Below are 20,118 nucleotides of genomic sequence, written 5' to 3' on the forward strand. Positions count from 1 at the left end.
AGAAAACTTACTTTTCTTAGAGAAGGAATCCTGCAGCTTTATGTGCCACAATGGTGACTATCATAGGGTCAGTTATTGCAACAGGACGATGAATGACTTCATATAACCTAGCACTGCTAGGGAGAACAGGAGATTTCTAGGAACCAGGAGTTCTACTGTGAGCACTACAAGCTGAAGGCTTATTTTAGCTACTTGATTTGACCAATATTTTGTTTTTTAAACTAGTCAAATGCAATCCTATAGAAATACCTACACCAAACTATCCCAACAAAGAATTATCTTATTTCGTTGACCAATCATAGTTGGAAATACATCATTGGTATGTCTTGAGCAATACAACTTAGTACCCATTTTTACTCAATACTGATATAAAATTTTATCCCTCAGCCACAAACCGATACATTTTAAACAGTGTTTGGAACAGGTTAAGATTACAATGCAGAACCACTGGATCTCTTTTATTACAGCATGTTTGCTAAATTTACAGCAGATAATAAGCTGGGTCTTCCTTGATCAAAACATTGATGTTTTAAAGTAGTACACAATATTTTAAAAAGAACATATAAAAATACCCTTTTAGAAGCCTCTATAAGAAAGGAAATACAAAGTTTATTTCCACAACTTTCATCTGACCAGAGCTGCACAGTAACGCTACCATTTTACACTTTGTTTTAAACTATACATCAGGGGAAAGTCTACAAAATTAAAGGAACGCAGATATAAATGATTGCATAGCAGAACGTTAACTTTTAACATTAAATGAAAGTTAGAAATACTATCAAATATACAAAGGTTCTAGAATCACCTCTTAAACACATTCCACAGCCAGAATTTTAAAAGCCAGCTTTATTTAGAGTGGCCGGTTAGAACTAAAATTGAAACAGAACAATTCATCAACATTCAATTATCCTACCAAGCATAAGTGGAGGGTCTTTAAGTGTTTGATACTGGCTTTCACATTTGAATTAAAAAGCTATGGTTTGTAATACAAGAGAGCTCTCTGCAGAGAATACTTTGAGATTATGCCATGGCAACTTTTCATGTTCAGTTCTGATACTGTATTACAACAAACCAAAAGTAGGATGCAGCTTTTCTTCATAGGGATGAAGAAGCTCACATTATGATAAACTATACTGGAACTGGATATGCTACATTGCAAGTGGAGCACAATTTATAATCACCTTCTGGGTAAACAGACTAGTTTAACCTACTGTGATGTAGGTTCTGACATGTAAACTCAAAACTGTCAATTATAATTATTAAAGATAGGAGACTAGAAATTGGTTCTTATGGATACACAGGCTACCTATGAAGTCATTGGCAAAAAATATTCATTCTTACATATCGTACACATTAATCTGAGATGTTTTCTTTGCAGTTTTACAGCAAGTAACCCTATGCAATTTAGAGGTCAACTGTTCACTAGATAACAATACACTGGATATAAATGTATACACATTCACCTAATTATGTAACTAAATATTTTAGGTGTCAATATAGTAGGCGGCAAAAAGTACCTGGAACCTTGACAAATTCCACAACAGTCTCATGGCTGTTTTATCTCCTTTTCACTATGCTACAAGAACCATCCCTTCAGATGTTATCAATGAGAATCTTAATACTATTTTTCACAATGCCTTAGGAACGAGCCACCTTGGCACAAGTGGGGAAGAAAAATGCAAATCCCTTCCCTCTTAAATGTCAAAGTACTAATTTCTGACTTCACAGCAATTACTGGACAGTTTTCCAACTGTACTGCAGGGATTATTGGACAATTTAAATATACATCAAACAGTTATTGTTTGTGGGTGAGTTCATTAGGACAAGCTGTAAACTACTGTCATAATCAATGTGCCATTGATATTTGAAGCATAAAAATGCAAGTCTTTTACAAAAATATACATAGAAACACCACAAGAACCTCAGTAGCTGCCCATGACATTTAACAAAGTGGACTCTTTTGTATAAGATTCTCAATATTGTGTTTTAATAGTATTAATTGTCTGCTAACAGGATAACTGACGAAAGTTATTTTATGCAATGTTGCAACATCATAACTCAACTGTGTAACTGGATGATACATGCCTAAAAAACAAGGTACATTGTTAGTGGCCACTGGACTTGGGACTAGCCCATGACCTGGATCTGGATTTTGATCTAGATCTAGAATGCGATCTCGACTGAGATTTGGATCTAGCTGGTTCTTTTTTCCTTGATTCTTTTTCATATCTTGAGCTGGATTTATATTGTGTTTTAGAATCCGTTTTAGAGGTGCCTCTAGATTTAGTGCGAGATGCAGATCTAGAACGTGATTTAGCCTTCATTTCTTTTTTGGGTGATTTAGATCGTGATCTTGAATTGGACTTTGACCTTGAAAAAGATCTGTTACGGTGTCTGAACCTATCAGAAAGAGGAAGATAATACATTTGAATATGGACAAGTTGCTAGGAGTTGGGTATCTCACATCAAAATAGCTTACTCTTGCAGGCACAGACTAGTCTGATTTTGAATTTGTTATATAAAAGAATGTTTACCTATCATTATCTGAACGACTTCTGCTACGTCGACGTCTTCCAGCAGGTCTACTGCTAAAAAGGTACATCAGAAAAAGTAAACAGTGGCATATACCTTTAAAATTATTCACACACACCCAACTACGTTAAGTTTCTTGAGAGTTGCATTTGTTTTTCATTTTTCTTCAGTGATGCACAGACTTTTGGATGGTCCATGCAAGGTACAACAACTTCCATGCATGTTATTACAAAGGTGACTTGATATCTAGAAGTGTCAAACAGTCAATATGATCTCTCTTCTCCATTACATGGCAGCATAGGTCAATCCAAGTACAACACTTACTTTCTAGGACTATAAGATCTGCGATAGCTGTAGTCAAAAGAGCGGCTTCTTGACCTCCTCCTTTCGTAACTGCGGCTTCTAGAACGTCTGTATCTGTCATAGTCATCGTAACGGGAAGAGCTGTATACATTTCTTCCTTCCTTGGCTTTCATTTGGTTTGGTGCTGCAGAAGAACAGAACAGCAATTTTTTAATGTTACAATAAAAATTCTCAGTTGATGTTTGTAAATGCAATACATGTTAATCATTAAGTAACAGACCCCTGAAATGACTTCCCACCACCAATGGATCTTCATCTCTGAAATGGAACAATTTTAAAAACATACTGTCCGATCATTTCAGTTTATTTTAAGATATATGGAGGGCCAAATGTTTCCCATCCATAATCAACAGCAAACCCTTTCCATAGTACTCAATTACAGTAAGTTATTGTATGCACACGCAAATACATAATTATATGAATACATTTCCTAGCTGAAATACACATGCACTGTGCAGAAATTATCAGAAACATATGCAAATCAACTTTGCATCCTTTATTCGGCATCCAGCATTCTAGTTTATGATCTGCACTCTTCTTGACAAATGAGGAAGAGTTGGACTATCAGACTTGGGTAGATACTAAGTTAGTTCTATTAACTTCAATAGGTCTGCTTTTGAGTATTGCTGATATTGGAGCCAACCCACTAGCTTTGCTTCCAGGATTTTCTCCTTGCCTCCAATCATACACGTTAGAACCTTAAAAATGGCAAGTAGCACTCACTCCATCAGCTGTTGTGATAGACCAACTACATCTGGCCTCCTCTCTCTGGGAACAGACATTCCATCAGACTGTCTCAGTGGGATGGATAGGAAGCAGGGTTTATTCCATCCATTTCGCTAAATGCCTAGCTCAATCAGGCTTTCCATAACATTTCATAATAATAATTATTTTATTTGTATGCCGCCCATCTGACTGAGTTGCTCTAGCCACGCTGGCTGGCTCCCAACAGAGGATTAAAAATACAATAAAACATCAAACATTTAAAACTTTCCTAAACAGAACCCTGAACTGTGGCATCTAGTCATGAACAACTGTTTAGGAATAGGTGCCTAAACAGTGCCTCTTCTGCTTCCCTCCATGTCCCTTTCCCTTTGTGTCATTTTTATTTATTTAGTGTAAGCTTGTGGGTCTTATTTATGTATTTCATAAAATTTATATACCGCTTGTAGAAAACCCCCTCAAAGTGGTCTTGTTTTAATTTACTGTACCATTTAAAAGCCATTCTGGGAGCCTTGTTGGCTGAAGATTGGGACAGAAGTGCTTTAAATATTCTAATTTATTTATTTCAGTGGTAAACCCGCACCAGATTTTGTCTTCTTCTGACAAGTCTGACAACACATTTAATACATAGCCCTGAGTATTAGACTTTACGTTTTACACTACACAATTGTTAAGACAGTATACATACTTTTACGATCTCCTTGAGCAAACTGGATTTCTATTTGGCGGCCACAAATCCACTTCCGGTCCAAATTATGAAGGGCATCTTCAGCATCACGGACATCTTCAAATGTGCTAGATGTTAAGGTACTTGGGAATTTGATGTATTTACAGCTACACAGTTAGCAAGCTTTGGCTTTCCCATAATGTCATCACACACCCATGTTTACCAACTTGTCCTCATTTTTTGGCATGTTCTATGGCATAACAAAAATTAGCTGACATTAAAAATATCTATTTGAGACAATAGACAAATTTCAGTTTAAAATAATCGTTCTATATGGGTATATATATGGGTCTATATGGGTATTTCAAATATAGCTTCTCTGAAAATCTGTTTTGCTTCCCTCAGCAGACTCATTAGAAGACATCAAAATGTTGCTTTTTGCTGATGAAACTAGTACTAGATGTTTCCTAGATTCTTATACAGTGGAACCTCAGGTCGCAAACGTGATCTGTGCAGGAGGCATGTTTGTAACCCGCAGTGCCTGCGCAGTTGCGATTTGGCGCTTCTGCGCATGCGCCGGAAGTAACCAGTTCCTGATACTTCCGGGTTCAGCACGGTGCGCAACCCAAAATCGCATAAGCTGAAACGTCTGTAACATGAGGTACCACTGTACTAAGGTTTTAAAGTATGAAATTATACCAAATTTTATTATATAATGTAATAACCCATATCCTGCATACCTCTAAGTAGGTTGTCCCTATATGTTCGTACATCAAATCCTAAGAAGCCAAATTTCACCCTATTACAGGTATACTCATCTCAAATAATGAGTGATTGCATTTCGTTGAGAACCATAATTTCATAAGATACTACCAAAGTTAAGCAAATTATTACAGGGCCCACAGCTAGACTAAACCAGAAAAATTGATTGGTTAATCACTTACACAAGCAGCCAGAGGACAGCTCTTATTCTGTAGGATACATCAGGTTTGGCTCCTTTTATCTTGGCCACCAGTCAACTTCATCTTGACCTTTAACTCTTTAAGTGCTTGTCAGAAGGACTTGTCATGAGATGCTTGGTCAAAAGTGACAGATGGCTTTATCTTTATACTTTGAAAAACAACCTTTTCCCCCATTTGCAGATAAAGCGAAGCTTTGTCTCCCATTATGGCTTGTCCTTCTTCCAGCTTTTTCTTTATCTTTTCTTTTCCCAAACTTTCCCTTCTCTTCAAGCCTGATCCTTAAGAGGTCTTTGGCTTGTCTACTTGCCTTAATTCTTGAACTCTACTCTAAAGGTTCTTTCATGCTTTCTCTTTGGGGTCGCCATTACTGTACAGCTTTACACTCTGAGGCAACAACAGAGGACAGTAAATTAGGGGACAATAATCAGAGCAAAACTTTTCACCTCATTTTTATACAAATCTGCTTTTGATCAAATTATTCCAGTTTCCACGAAGTTAAACAATAAAATATCAGCCACATTTTGCTAAGCACAAGAACAAGTTTATCAATGCCAGTAATATAAAACTGCAACGATACACTTGGAGGCAGCAGCAAAAGCCATTTCAATGTTAAAAGCACAAATCTGTATATGAAGCTTGCAATAACAAAGCACATTTTACTTGATGCAATTTAAATTTTAACTTATAGAAATTTTGTAAGATAGTCATCTGTGAGGGAAATGGAGCACACTACAATGACATTGTATACAACACAGAACAGCTTTTTCATTTAGGGTTGTTACCTCATACACAAACGTGAATTTCAAACTTCAACACCCCTCACTAATCAGCCATCTGAAGAAAGGATATTGAACATAAGCGAATCCTCTTGGACGGCGAGTGTAGAAATCCAGAGGTACATACACATCTACTATCGGACCATAACGACCAAATTCACGACGTAAATCTTCAGACCTGAAACAGAACACTGACCATTTGAATGTCTTTACTAATTATAATCAAAGCAAGCTACACAAACACATACTTAAGAGACAATTGCCAAGCCACTATTTGAAATTATCCAATGCTGTGCTTGCAGAGTTCTGCACGTGTCCCCAAAATCTGCTTTGGAGAGGAGTTCTGTCGTGCAAGTGGAACAGTAATGTTGGATACAAGCCTAAGGGATCTATCCAACTAAATTACGCTTAGAGCCACTGAAATTGATAGACCTATTTTAGCTTATGTCCACTGTCCAATAATATCAATGGCCTAACTTTGAGTGGGATTCATGTTGGATACAACCCTAAGGCTACAATTCCATGCTAACTCAACAGGGAATATAACCCACTGAACATAGTAGAACTTACTTTAATGTGGGACTGAAGACTTTTTCCTTAGCATTTTGTTGTAACAGTCCATTCCCAAATACAAGTATACCAAATCATTATTAAAGTGTATCAATTAGATGAAAATAATCTATGCTAAAGTGTCCCTCAAGACTTTTAGGAATTATTACAGAATAATAGTAGATAAAAAAAATCCACCATCGCCAGGAGCTATGAACTGCTAACTGTAAAATACTTTAGAGTTGTGTTAAGCCTATTGAAACAATGTACTTTAAATAAAAAGGTACTATTTAAATGCTAATATCTAATATAAAATTTTCCTAATGACACACATTCTCCTTTTCTTTGCTATTGCAACCTGGAAACATTTTTTTTAAAGAAAAGAAAGGGGACTGAATTAATAGAAAAAGTTTGACCGCTCTTGATTGAATACAAACTACTCTATATTTCAAGTAATTTCTAGAGGCTTGCTAACCAGTTTAACCATGGTGGAGGGAGAGAGACCTGGCATAACAGACCTAGTAAAACATAAAGGAACTAGATACTGAAAACCTAAAAATTGTAGATTTGGATTAGAGAGGTAATTAAAAACATAACAGCCCACTAGATCAGGCCAATTGCCCGCCTAGTCTGGCAGTTAGTTCTCAAGGACCAACCAGATGCCTGTAGAAAACCTGCAAGCAGGATTTAACCACAAAGCACTCTCCCTTCCTTATTTTCCAGCAATGGGTATTCAGAAGAATACTTCCTCAGAGACAGAGTATAGCCATCGCAGCTGGTTGAAAATATAGGCAAAACTATCTAATGTGGATAAATTCCACACAGAAATTAGATGGTGCCATGAATAGAAAAAAAAGGTAGACAGACGAGACTCAGGTGGGGATGAAACAATATAAAGAGGGAAAACGAAAGAGACAAAAAGAGGGCAAGAGAAGAAAAAGGAAAAGAAGCGCGCGCGGGGGGGGGGAGAGGAGGGGGGAAAGGGAAAAAAAGTCTTTGAAAATAAACGCTGCTGCGATAGGGTTTTTAACATTAATTTGTAACCTACTCGGGGGATTGTTCCGGCTGAAGAGCGGAGCCTAAATGCCTATTTTTCTTATTATGTTTTGCCAAGTCACGTTTGGCTCGAAACGGGAAAGCTTGAGAACACCACACAGAAGTTCAGCGGCGCTTACTCCCAGGGAACCCGCGTGCTGAGACCTCAGAACGACATTGGCGGTTAAGCGCCACGGAACAAACGCGCTGAAGTGGGACGTGAAACGAGGGGCATGGTGTGCAGACGCCCGACGAAGAGTACACAAGAAGCGCGAAGAGAAGACAAATGGCGGGAAGGCGGCTCGCGAAGACCTCCGCCGCGAGTTTCCCCCCCGGCTTAAACTGAGGCCTGGCGCATTCTGCATAATGCCTATGCGGGACGGGAAGAATCAAGAGAGCTAATGGCGGCGGGGGGGGGGGCTCCTCTCTTTCTCTCTATCTCTCTTTCTCCGCGCCTCCGCCAGCAGGCCCAGCCAGGCGGCTGCCATGCCCTCTCCACCCCCCGCCTCACTTACACACACCTGGTGTCGTCGGCCACGTTCCGCACGAAGAGCGAGGTGTTGGGAGGCCGCAGGTAGCGAGACATGGCTCGTCCGGAGGCGGCTGGCTCGAAGGGAGAGCGAGGTCGGCGAAGCGACCCTCCTCACGAAGAGACACAAGCAGAAAGCGCCTCAGGCCAACCGCCTTGTGCTGACCTCTCGCGAGACTAGAGCCGCGCGGGGCGGCAAGACTGGAGCTCGCTCACAATAGGAGCGGAGGGAGTGCGAGCGCGCAGGCGCCGGAGAACTTTCGCCGGCCGTCTGCCCTCGCGGGGCCGTATGCGCAGGCGCCGAAGTTTCTCCCGTTCCCCTCCCAGCTCCACCCATTTCCTTCTCTTTGAGGCCTCGTCATTTCTTTTTCAAGCGGGTGCCTCGCGGAGTACGCATGCGTATCTGTTGAAGCGGTAGCGAGGGGCTCATTTCCTCGCGTTTAAGGCGCGCGCTGTGTTGTTCTCTTCGGGGGTCGGGCTGAGAAGGTTGCTATTGGCAGTTGGGCAGGCATTCATTCATCTGGGCACTACCTTGCAGGACACAAAACCTTTCAAGGATATATTTCTACGAAAAAAATATTTTCGTAATCTTTTGTAAACCTTTATTAGGTTGCATTTTATAAAAGGTGACCTTTAGAGGTTCATTCTTCACATAATGCTCACAAGCCGCCTGCACGGGCCTAGCGGGGGCAGATGCTTCCCTAAATAAATAAAAATAAATACAAATCCCCTGCCCCTCCCAACAAAAGTCTCCCCCCCCCCTCCCAAATCCTGGGTATGCCCATGGCCCTCTGGTTTCATTACATTGGTACAAACTAACTTGAATCCCCTGTATGGGAAATACACACTGTTCAGAGACACTGTGCCTGTGGTTTCACTGATTTAATAAAAAATAAAATAATAAATCTGGAAAATGCCCTCATTGGTAAAGGGAAGGCATTTTCTGTTGGAGCAATACTCTGCATATCCTGAGAAGCACTTTCCCTGCCTGTAAACACTTTTGATTCACACATAAAGCACTGTCCAGTAAAACCTGCAGCCTGAGGGTTGATTCATCCAATGATATCTTAGGACAGTGTGTTTCTGAGGCTTGGCAGTGGAAATAGAAAGATGGTGGAGAAAACTACAAGCAAGGTACTCAGTGCTGAGGCCAATGTAATGATTGTGATTCTATGGCTACAATCACTTTGTAGTAGATACATAAAAGTGTTGCTAGTACATCACATAAAAGTATTGTGCCAAAGGTATACAGGTAATGAGTTGAGTGAATAAAGCACTTTGGAGTAGAAGCCTAGCTAATGTTTGGCTTGTGTATATTTAAAAAAACCTTCAACCAGATGGAGTCATCACAAGTCTCCACATGCCCTTCTGCTTCTGAATTATGATGCTGCCAGCTACAATGCGCTTGTTTTTCAAACCTCTTTAACGTCCTGCTCTTGCTGCTAATTATGTTTGGAATGCAGTGCCTTAAAAAATACATTTTCACTGAAAGTTTTTTTATGGTGCAAGTTACATAACACAAAACAAATCCAATAGGATAACAATATACTTCCCAAAAAAGTGAAGCAGTTTTCAAACCGTGTTTTAGAGGAATCTTAGCATTCCTTTTGTTTCTCTGACAATATACACAACTTACATTTAAAGCACATACCCTTTGGCAAAGAGTCATGGCAACTAGTTCATTCCTCACAGAGCTACGATTCCCAGCACCCTGGGAATTTGGAAGGGCTGTAGATGAGTTGTAGTGTATCTGCTTTGCATGCAGAAGGTCCCAGATTCAATCCTCAGCATCTCCAGGTGGGGTAGGAGAGACTCCTGCCTGAAACCCTGGAGAGCTGCTGCCAGTCAGTGTAGATAATATTGAGCTAGATGGATCAATGGTTAGGTCAGCGGGAGGAAGCTTTCTACATATCCTTAACAAGTTTCCAGGTTTCTTTGAAAATCGGGGAAATGTGCTTTAAATGTATGGTGTGTATATGCACCATACATACAAGGAAGCTTAGGATTGGTTATAGCTTCAATTTCTTTAAATACTTGTTTCTGCTCCTATTTCAGTCTACCAAAGTGAGTGGCAAAAGCACGTCCAGTTCTGAACTTCAGATGGCAGCACAACCTACAGTCCTTTTGTTTTTTCAGTTTTATCTGGAGTGCATTTTTCTACACTGGATGCCATGCTTGTACATGTGTTTGCCTTTTTTCCAAGACTGGTGCTGATTTATGGAGGAATTTAAGCCAAGCTGCAGCAGAGCTGTGCATTCGACCCACTGAGATAACTTTGCTCCGCATTCTTGGGACTGACTTTGTTCCCTGCAGATACAGTAACCAGTGGCAGACTGTACTTTGCTGTCTGCACCTCAGGGTTGCTGATAAGCTCCAAGCATGCTAGTCTGCTAGCCCATTGCCCTTAGTAAGCCTCTGGTATGTGCTCCTTTCACAGCTCTTCCTCCCCGCCCCACCACTAGCTGTTCAGCACCACTTTATCAGTGTCAGATTCAATTCTGTTTGTCTACACACCAGGGGGCTTTCAAAGATGTCTACCCTGTGCAAAATGAACCTTGGCTAGTAATGAATTAGCAAATGGCTAACCCAATTGGTATGAAGCTGCTTGTTGTGCTTCAGCTATAAAGAGCGGGTTTTCACAGGGAAAGCTCTGGGCGAAGGAGAGCGCTCAGAGCTTTAAGGCATGGAACTCAGTTGGTTAGTGTGTGGCGCTAAGGACTCCAAGGTTGCAGGTTCCATCCCTGTAAGGGACAGCTGCATAGCCCTGCATTGCAGGAGGTTGGACTAGGATGATCCTAGGGTCTCTTCAAACTATGATATATAACATGTGCCTGTAAAGAGCAGGGCAAAAAGTAAGTGTGGATAAGCCCTTTGTCTAGTCTTTAATGAGTATTAATTCTAATTTGTTTATGGGGCAGTTCTATCAGCATTCTTCTTGATTTGCTTGCAGGTTGTTTACATGTCTTCCCATTCGTCATTCATTCCACATCTTTCAGTGCATGCCCCCGTCACTCTTCAAACAGCAGTAAGTTATTAAAAGAAAAATGTGGATTTGTTGCACTAGGGGAAGAGATATGTTTAAATGCATAGACCCCAGGTTCCAGTTTGTGCTGGAATCACTCACATAAATTACTGACCATCTGGAAGAACCCTAGGTCTCCTGTTTGTCATTTCCAGTGATGTTCCAATTCTGTCTGGTGTTTCCATTTAACATTGTTGCTTTTAAGTAGCACATACCCCAAGTTCAAAAGTTCTCCAAAGAGTTTGTGGTAAGTGCTGAAAGACCGTCCTTGAATGCTTACCTGTCATATGCCTGTCCCCAGTATAGTCTGCTCAATGTTCCAAATAACTATTGTGATTAATAGTCATCAACAGCCCTTGGGGTCATAGAAGCATAGAGTTGGAAGGGACCCTGAGGATCATCTAGTCCAACCCCTGCAATGCAGGAATATGCATATCTGCCATCCATCAATTGGTCTGATCCTCAATTATTATTTTTTAATGTCCCCTCAAAGCTATCGACTATCACAACTTTGCAAAGGAGTGTTTTCCTCTATTGGTTCTGAATCTACTGCCAGTTAATTGCACTAGGTGAATCCGAGCTCTATTACTGGGGGCCTCATACATGTCTGGACTCCAGTCAGAATGGGATTCTCAACTAAGAAGCTAATAACTGTGCAAAAAGGGAAAATGGAGGTTCCCCCAGTGAAGCACAAACACTGAAGTCAAAAGCCTGCTAAGGAAAACATGGATCTTTTCCTCATGGGACAGCAAGTATTTTACATGTGCATTGTACGATACCACCAATCAGCTTCCTTGCTAACACTCTTGTTGTTCTATAATTCTCAAAGCTTTATTTGCTGTTGCACATTTTGGCCAACAGGAATAACGCAGCATTGATTAAAATCACATTTTGCTTAAGGGAAGTTATGTCGTTGACGGCAAAGCATAATCTTCCAAGTACTGCTTTTCCAAGTAGATATGGCCTCTGCGTATGTGTGTCTTCTTCTTAAGGGAAGATGGCAGCCAGCAGTGCTCCACCAGCTGTCACTGCAGCTGTGGCAGCAGTGGACAGCCCAGCAGCACCTAGAAGATGATCAAGGCACACCATTATTGTGATGAAGATCTCAAGGTGGGGAGACTGGCTCTGCCAGTCATGTGGTTCTTGTCCTGAGAGCAGCAGACATACCGACTGACTGAAGTGCGGCAACAGCGCTCCCAGCTGCTACTCCTCCACCATTGGCGATGGCTGCTGCCGACATCATTTTTGCAGCCAGAGAGCCAGCTGCAATTCCAGCTCCAGTGAAGCCTGCTGCTCCCAGTGCTACTGGGACAGCAATCGTGGCCACTGCTGCAAGAACACAGAATTAGGAATATGTTACATGATAGAAGTAGGGGAACTGACTACGATATACCATCATCATCATCATCATCATCATCATCATCATCAAACCTTTTATTTGCATCACATACAAACATCCAAAACAAATCAATACAGAATTAACACTTCCCCAGTGGCACAAAACATTTGCTAAAAAAAGGAGGCAGAGCAGACTATCATCACATCTCTAGGTCTCCAGGGAGATCAGACGTCTGCAGTGTATTTCAATGACAAAAAACCAAATAGATATATTTAGCCACTAACTTGGTGAGCTCCTGATCATTCCCCAGTAAAAGAAAATGTATGACCTCCAACTCCAACCTAGTTTTTAATATAGCCTTGGCAGATGGTAGGGACACCGATCACAAAAGTTCCACTGACAGCCTGAGTTGCAGTACCTTCTTGTTAAACTGTTGTAGCCCTGGGGAAAGAAAGGGATCTAACAAAACATCGCTGAGGAGAGGATCTTTATCTGATGTAAGGCAGATGTTTAACCAGGACAGAAGAAATCTCGCCCAGGCGACAGCCTCTAACTTGTGTTGCCCTCCCTCTAGACACAAGGCTCCATAGGGTGCACAGCGTGGGACTACTACGATATGTAGATATTTGCTTAATGCAGAAAGGGCATCCAAATTTTGTTAAATTTAATGCTGTTGGCTATCCCTTCAGTTATTCTGTTTTGATATGCCAGGTGTTCTGTCAAAGCCATTTCACAGCTCTCATCAAGCCAGACTTTCATTGTGAACTCCACCATTTCCAATGACTTGCAAGCTTCATTCATGCTGCTGCAAGCAAAATAATCACCAAAATCCACCAAAACTGGAAATCCATATTACTGAAGACTTACCCAAGCCGGCTGCACCTCCCAAAGCTGCAATTACTGAAAGAGAGACTTGTTTTAATAAGATATAATGGATCTCAAGTACATATACAGTCATACCTCGGGTTATGAACGCTGCGGGTTGCACGTTTTCGGGTTGCAAACCGCGCAGAACCCGGAAGTACCGGAACAGGTTACTTCTGGGTTTTGGCACTCATGCATGCGCAGAAGCACAAAATAACATCAGACGCATGCGCAGAAGCACATGCACGTGCGCAGACGCGGCGCTTCAGGCTATTAACACTGTGGGTTGCGAACGTGCCTCCCGCACGGATCACATTCGCAACCAGAGGTATGACTGTAAAATGCAAAAAAGCATCAGGCGAGCTACAACTGTGATGGGCATATTTGTCAGTTTCAGTTCCTTTCTGTTCCTCGTGTTTTCCAGTCTTAGGTTCAGTTCACATTTCCATATCAGCCTGATTTAAAAACAAACACACACAAACTCTCATGAAAATTTCCTCACCATTTTAATGCTGATTTCTCAAAGTTTTACAAGATTTTAAAATATATCATTAGCATTTCAAGGTAGCTTGCCTAGAAACATTATTTCAGTTTTCGTATGACTTTTTATCGTTTTCTTCTCTGTGTGGTCTCTTTTTAAAAAAGAATTGCTTAGCAATGCTAATGATTCAGCGGCATAATGATTTAGCCCTAAATTTAGCAAAGTCAAGACAACTTGTATTACGACAAGGTGCTGGACCCAGGTAAATGTCTATTCATGCCCACAAGAGACCTCCAGTTTCAGGAACAGGGAAATTCTAGGTGAGGTGTGAGACAACACACACATTTAACCAAGTACCGCCTACTGGTGTGGATGGGAAACGTCAAGATAGATTTGGGAAGCATAAAATCAAAAGCACTTATATGCGGATGAAAGCGCACAAATACACACTCAGATACAGTGGTCTGTGTATGTACATGTTAGTGCCATAGTCTGGACGCAGTCCAGTAGTGAAGTGTGCTTCTAATTTTAACCTAGGCTGAGTGGGGGCAGAGGTGAGGAGAACCCCATGTCCCCGACTGAGAAGAGTTCGAGAAGACTGGAAGGTGACAAGTTACCCAATCCCCAAGAAAGTAAATAGGCTCTCTTACCTGGAGCGCCCACCATGTTGGCTTTAAGAGACCTGAAGAGAGATGCCAGAAACTCAGTTAGGCTAATGCAGTGTACAATTGTGTGTTAAACTATGGAACTTGATCCCACAGGAGGCAGTGATGGCCACCAGTTTGGGTGAATTTAAAAAAGGACGGGACAAATTCATGGAGGATAAGGCTATCAATGTCTACTAGCCACGATGGCAGCAATGCTTCTGAAAGGCAGTTGTCTGAAACCACAGGAGGGAAGAGGGTGCTCTTGTGCTTGAGGGTTTTCCAGATGCATTTGGATGGCCACTGTGGTAACTGGACACTGTCTATTTAGGATACAGTGGTACCTTGGTTTACGAACTTAATTTGCTCTGGAAGTCCGTTCTTAAACCAAAGCGTTCTTAAACCAAGGCGTAAAAATCCATGCCAAACTGCTGTCCTATGAGATCTCGCCCACTGAACTGCTCAAACTGGATCTAAATGTGGCAAAACGGTGTATAAATCAAAGGCTGGATGATGCGGAGCTATACCAAAATTTCGTAGCTGGTGGTGGAGTATGCTCACCGTTAAATTTCGGCATAACCCCTATCTACCATGCTCCGTCCTACTTAACATCGCTTATGGCCGCGTCTCACCGTTATGCCTTCATTAGAGCTAGGTTCAATGTCTTTCCAACAAACGTGCTGAGACATAGATTTTCTAAGGGCCAAGTCCCTTCAACGTGTGCTTGTGAAATGAAAACATCTGAATCTCTTCATCATGTTATGTTTATCTGCCCTTTGTACAGTTCAGCCCGCTAGCATACTAACCAGTAGATCTACAGCTTGCCTGGGTTCTCCAAGATGTGGATCCTTATATTACTCTACAGGTTGCTAAATTCCTAACAGCCGTCCTCTCGTATAAGAGACGGAATGGAATGTTAGCTGATTATTGATAGCTACAAGAATTTTATATGACCTCAGATATTGATTTTAGTGTAGTGCCTAAAATTTTTTAATCTTAATCTTAAATTTTTCCTATGAATGGCTAATATCTGTCCTTGTGAGTTGTGAACTGTGTTACACTACTTGTGATTTGTACGAGTCCGCTGTTTTATTTGATCTGTTTTGTTTCTGTTGTGTTGTGTTCCATTATGGGCGTAAAGCCGAATAAACATTTTGATGATAAACCAAGGCGTGCTTTCCCATAGCAGCAGGGGACTCAATTTAAAAATGGAACACACTCAAGAGGAAGTGGAACATGTTCTTATTCCAAGGCAAAGTTCACAAACCAAAACACCTACTTCTGGGTTTGCAGCGTTCTTAATCTAAGTTGTTCATAAACTAAGCTGTTCTTTGACCAAGGTACCACTGTAATTCTATACATCTGACAAAGTGGACTCTGGTGGTTTAACTACCAATCCCTCTTCCCAGTTAAGTCAGGGTATTGTAGTTTTTTAAGAGTTAATTGAGAACTCTCACAGCACCAAGGCCGGCTCAAGACATTTTGGTGCCTGAGACGAATCAGAAAATGGTGTTGTCCCCTCAGGAATCCTGGAAATTGTAGTTTGTCAGGCTACAAACTGACAACGTGCTGGGAAAAGGGTTCCCAACTCTGTCATCTGTCTGGCAGGAAAATATTAAGAAGAATTCCTGCATGCCAGGTTGCTGCTAAACGGCATAGAAGGACCGGCAAGAATGGTAGCAATCCCAACGCACAATACGGGATAGTCCAAAGTCTGAAAATAGGCATACGCCCTGTGAAAGACAGGTGTACTCTTTTAAAGCCTTCTCAGACATGTAATTTTATTATGTACATTGGTTTTTTAAATCTGTTGCTTTTATCTCCATTTGTTTGAAAGCAATATTGTCTTTATTGCTATATAAAGTCATTATTGCTATATGAATATTTCATACAATTTTATGTATACAGTTTAGAGGGGTTTTTTTTTAAAGTGTTATATAAGGGATGTGTTTATGCGTGCAGCACCTCCATTTTCAGAGGCAAATATACCAGCAACTGCAAAACTGCAACTGCCCCAAAGAATAAATGCTGAGAAACAGCATAAAGCCAAAATTTGATTTTTAGGTGCAAATAAATAACCATGAGTATGAATTAAGGGGAAATAAAAGTGCCTGACAGCAGCACTGGACACCCAGAAGCTCAGGAGGAGGATAAGAATATTGCTTTTATTTGTGGTGTCTAGGATTGTCTGTAACAGCTGTGTGGCAGACAGAAATGCCGGAAGGCCAGCTCTCCCCATCAAGGCATCCTCATGCTGGGAAAAGCTGCACCCTGGTTTTTGTTTTTCACCCAGACACAAATAACCTAAATATGAAAGCATGAGAAGTCACCTTCCTTGCCTTTTCATCAGGAAACATAACACTGCAAACAGTGTTAGAAACTGAGATATGAAAGCTAGGAGTTACATAAATGGAATCTTAAACCTTTGTTATGGGCCCCACAACAGAATGTCTAGGCGTGTTTTTTTATAACAATACAAAGCTGAAAATGAATGAACCGCAGCTAAAATCTTATTTTCATTTTTCACATGGTCTAGTCCTCATCTGAAGCCTGCAAAAACACACACACAAAGCCATGCTTCCTTTGCCCACTCTGCTAATATTCTTACGAGGGTCCCTTCGCCAGTCTTCAGAGAGTGGCTGGAAGTGGGGAGGCAGAAAAAGGTCCTCCTTTCTGTCCAGCAGTGGCAGTTCTGCACCCAGAGCTCAGAAGCTGCTTGAAAAAAATTCCCTGATGCAAAACATGCCTAGAACAATGGGGAGTTTCGAGCGCTGGCTGCAAACGGGAGAGAGGAGCCTCCATTTCAGTTTGGATTGTGTCAGAATGACGGGATTCAAGTTTAAATCAGGGATGGCCCAGCCAGGCCCTAAGCCCTGCTCCCCACACCACCCACCTCTCTCTGTTTGCCTCTCGCTCTTTCTGCGCAGGCAGCAGCTCCCAGCCAGTGGATGAGGATTTCTTCTCTGGCTTCTCCCCGCTCCTGCTGCCCCCAATGAGCTTGCCGCTCACTCTGCACAGCAGCGGCTTCTCCTCAGCTGTTGTCTTGGCAACAGAAAGCGAAGGCCAGAGGACCCCTATGCTGGCCCTGCAGTCCCCTGCAAGGCATCACCTAATGTTTCCATAGAGCTTTAATTGGTTCCAAAATTATAACAAGCGGCTGCCGGTTATCCAAAGGGTCTGCTTGCTTCAATCCATCCTATAAGTGTTGCATAAAGCTAACAATATAAACAAGTTACCTCTTACCTGTTTTTCCTTTCTGAAATGCAAATGTTTTTGTTAAAAAATGGCATTCAGTATTTACATTGCAAGCATCCTATTAACAGTACTTTTACAGCTAGATCTTTTATTCTGAAAACATCCTTAAAGTTGTCTAACAGCAAAAACGGGGGCAGTGTTATTCTTTAATTCCTTTTACGATATCCTGCCGAAAACACTGCATATCTGTACATATCGACCAAACATACTTAACATCTACTAAATTCTTGGAAAATAGACATTGGGGTGGGTGTGATCCTTGGTCTTGCATATGAAGAGAAGTCAGCTCTCCAAAACAGAAACATCTCTATGCTCAATTGCTGAGCTGGGGAAGGAACGGATGGAGTCACCCATTTCCCTTGATTGTTTTGGTTACCGCTGCTAGAAGCTGTTACTTACCCACGCCTCTCCTCGGAGATCTGCAGCTACGTACTTCCATCACGTTCTCTATAATGGGGAGAGGCTAGTGATTGACAGCATCCTCCGCCAATGGAAACAGTACCTAGACTCTCGTTCCATGCTGCAACCCCCCCCCCCCCGTTTTTAAGTGATTCTCAGAGACCAGCCCACAATACCTTTAGGTTTCTATTTCCCCGTCTTCTGAAGAGGAAGGGAGGAAACGAAAGTGGCATTGATACCACGTAGCTTGTAATTTAATGATTCAGTTTTCCCTTTTGTAGCTTGCCTAGGAGCAAGAAGGGACAGACTGAGCTACGTGTCTATGGGAATATTCACAAATTAAGCATTTTCATCAGGAACCATGAGAACGTGAAAACCATGAAACAAGGACTGAGTCTATGAAGTGTTTTGAGCATATGCTGGTAATGAACCCTATTAAAACACTTCTCCCCACCATTTTTTTAAAAAGGACAATCCAGTAACTAATTGTAGCTGGAAAATTTCTGAAGATGAATGGAACTATGTAGGGGAGGAATGAAATGATAAAGCTGAGTCATGATGAGATTTCAGTACTTGTATCAGAAAGTACCGTATTCAAAATTCTTCAGACAAATCCTGGGAGTGTGAAAGAGGAAAAATGAGGCAATGAAGGGGTGGGATGGCTCTTTGTAATTATGCTAGAAGGTAATGGAAGCAATTATTACTGTGATTCTGGAAGAAAACTGAAGCCCAGGCAACACCAAGTAAAAATAAATCATCCTGCATCTGCAGTCAGCATGGGTGTTGTGAAAGTTCACTAGCACATTTTTGGGGTTGGGTGAGACTTTGTCACCCCAAAGTGGTGACATTTTGGTGACTGATATTTTTCATCATTAACTTTCAGGAGGAGTTTTAAAATATTCCTGCATACCCATACATTTGATTCATGGGTAGGCAAACTGCGGCCCAATCGCCTTCCCAATCTGGCTGCAGACGGTCTGGGAACAAGCGTGTTTTTACATGAGTAGAATGTGTCCTTTTATTTAAAATGCATCTCTGGATTATTTGTGGGGCATAGGAATTTGTTCACCCCCCCAATATAGTCCGCCCCCCCCCAAGGTTTGAGGGACAGTAGACCGGCCCCCTGCTGAAAAAGTTTGCTGACCCGATTGATGGCTGAAAGATACTACTCCCAGTAAACTAGACATTACTAGCTTTCAGAGCAATTCTTAAGTTTTTGGATGTTTTTAATGTTTTTCATTTTATTTACAACTGTGTTGCGGACAAAAGGTCCAATGGTGGGGTGACCTGAGCCATTAATCACACCAGGATTGAGAAGGAAAGATTTAATCAGACAGCAGGAAGAAAGTATGGGGAAATCGAGTTCCAAATCCTATACGTACACCATTTGTGGCATGCTCACACAATTTATACAGTTAACTCTATATGCAGTAATACTTATGACGATTCAATTGGCTATCAGCATCGGCATATGCTTAGCAACCTACTTTTTTGGGGGTCTTATCTTGCACAGCCAACAGTGTGTTGTTGTTGTTTAGTCGTGTCCGACTCTTCGTGACCCCATGGACCAGAGCACGCCAGGCACTTCTGTCTTCCACTGCCTCCCGCAGTTTGGTCAAACTCATGCTGGTAGCTTCCAGAACACTATCCAACCATCTCGTCCTCTGTCGTCCCCTTCTCCTTGTGCCCTCCATCTTTCCCATCATCAGGGCCTCAAGAGTCTCCTCCAACACCATAATTCAAAAGCATCAATTCTTCAGCGATCAGCCTTCTTTATGGTCCAGCTCTCACTTCCATACATCACTACTGGGAAAATCATATCTTTAACTATATGGACCTTTGTTGGCAAGGTGATGTCTATGCTTGCTCTCTTGACAGAACTCTATTAGCCTTTGCCTTGCTTCATTTTGATCTCCAAGGCCAAACTTGCCAGTTGTCCTTTTTATCTCTTGATTCCCTACTTTAGCATTCCAATCCC

General features: G+C 41.6%; 2 protein-coding genes and 4 long non-coding RNA genes across 11 annotated transcripts; 3 read left to right on the forward strand and 3 right to left on the reverse strand.

Moving 5' to 3' along the window:
• Positions 1-445: 445 nt before the first annotated feature.
• On the reverse strand, positions 446-8,346 carry SRSF10 (serine and arginine rich splicing factor 10). 4 transcript variants are annotated; one of them, XM_083456026.1, is made up of 6 exons: positions 8,129-8,341; positions 6,095-6,201; positions 4,307-4,408; positions 2,857-3,019; positions 2,535-2,588; positions 446-2,400 (listed from the first exon to the last, which is right to left on the reverse strand). In XM_083456026.1, exons 1-6 carry the CDS (start codon positions 8,191-8,193, stop codon positions 2,106-2,108), a joined length of 786 nt encoding a protein of 261 aa, XP_083312152.1. In that variant the 5' UTR covers positions 8,194-8,341; the 3' UTR covers positions 446-2,105. The 4 variants fall into 4 exon arrangements, with proteins under 4 accessions (XP_083312152.1, XP_083312151.1, XP_083312153.1 ...); XM_083456025.1 differs by having other exon boundaries at positions 8,123-8,341; XM_083456027.1 differs by having other exon boundaries at positions 446-2,588; positions 8,123-8,346.
• Positions 4,476-6,023, reverse strand: LOC310684825. Its single transcript, XR_014514832.1, has 2 exons — positions 5,230-6,023; positions 4,476-4,535 (listed from the first exon to the last, which is right to left on the reverse strand). It is a non-coding gene; the product is annotated as an uncharacterized lncRNA (long non-coding RNA).
• A 209-nt stretch (positions 8,347-8,555) lies between the features above and the next one.
• Positions 8,556-11,857, forward strand: LOC310684909. The gene is made up of 3 exons (XR_014514956.1): positions 8,556-9,270; positions 10,192-10,254; positions 11,087-11,857. It is a non-coding gene; the product is annotated as an uncharacterized lncRNA (long non-coding RNA).
• A 107-nt stretch (positions 11,858-11,964) lies between these two features.
• LOC310684796 (uncharacterized protein) lies at positions 11,965-18,280 on the reverse strand. 3 transcript variants are annotated; one of them, XM_083456392.1, is made up of 6 exons: positions 18,141-18,156; positions 17,078-17,261; positions 14,493-14,524; positions 13,365-13,397; positions 12,326-12,487; positions 11,965-12,222 (listed from the first exon to the last, which is right to left on the reverse strand). In XM_083456392.1, the coding sequence occupies exons 3-6, from the start codon at positions 14,506-14,508 to the stop codon at positions 12,146-12,148; spliced, it is 288 nt and encodes a 95-aa protein (XP_083312518.1). In that variant the 5' UTR covers positions 14,509-14,524; positions 17,078-17,261; positions 18,141-18,156; the 3' UTR covers positions 11,965-12,145. The 3 variants fall into 3 exon arrangements, with proteins under 3 accessions (XP_083312518.1, XP_083312517.1, XP_083312516.1); XM_083456391.1 differs by lacking the exon at positions 17,078-17,261 and having other exon boundaries at positions 18,141-18,280; XM_083456390.1 differs by lacking the exon at positions 17,078-17,261 and having other exon boundaries at positions 18,146-18,195.
• Positions 13,407-13,922, forward strand: LOC310684883. The gene is made up of 2 exons (XR_014514926.1): positions 13,407-13,493; positions 13,531-13,922. It is a non-coding gene; the product is annotated as an uncharacterized lncRNA (long non-coding RNA).
• Positions 14,531-17,057, forward strand: LOC310684943. The gene is made up of 2 exons (XR_014514992.1): positions 14,531-14,894; positions 15,657-17,057. It is a non-coding gene; the product is annotated as an uncharacterized lncRNA (long non-coding RNA).
• Positions 18,281-20,118: the final 1,838 nt, after the last annotated feature.

Source organism: Podarcis tiliguerta (assembly GCF_965153285.1).
Source record: "Podarcis tiliguerta genome assembly, chromosome: 8".
NCBI lineage: Eukaryota > Metazoa > Chordata > Lepidosauria > Squamata > Lacertidae > Podarcis > Podarcis tiliguerta.

Excerpts from the sequence above, each read along its gene's own strand:
- SRSF10 (XM_083456025.1), bottom strand. The coding sequence starts at position 8,193 with ATGTCTCGCTACCTGCGGCCTCCCAACACCTCGCTCTTCGTGCGGAAC. Across the intron at positions 6,202-8,122 it reads GCCGACGACACCAGGTGTGT|GTCTGAAGATTTACGTCGTG; the intron begins GTAAGTGAGGCG and ends GTTCTGTTTCAG. Across the intron at positions 3,020-4,306 it reads TGCTCAAGGAGATCGTAAAA|CACCAAACCAAATGAAAGCC; the intron begins GTATGTATACTG and ends GTTCTTCTGCAG.
- LOC310684796 (XM_083456390.1), bottom strand. The coding sequence starts at position 18,180 with ATGGAAGTACGTAGCTGCAGATCTCCGAGGAGAGG. Across the intron at positions 14,525-18,145 it reads TGCAGATCTCCGAGGAGAGG|GTCTCTTAAAGCCAACATGG; the intron begins CGTGGGTAAGTA and ends ATCTCTCTTCAG. Across the intron at positions 12,488-13,364 it reads GGGAGGTGCAGCCGGCTTGG|CAGTGGCCACGATTGCTGTC; the intron begins GTAAGTCTTCAG and ends GTGTTCTTGCAG.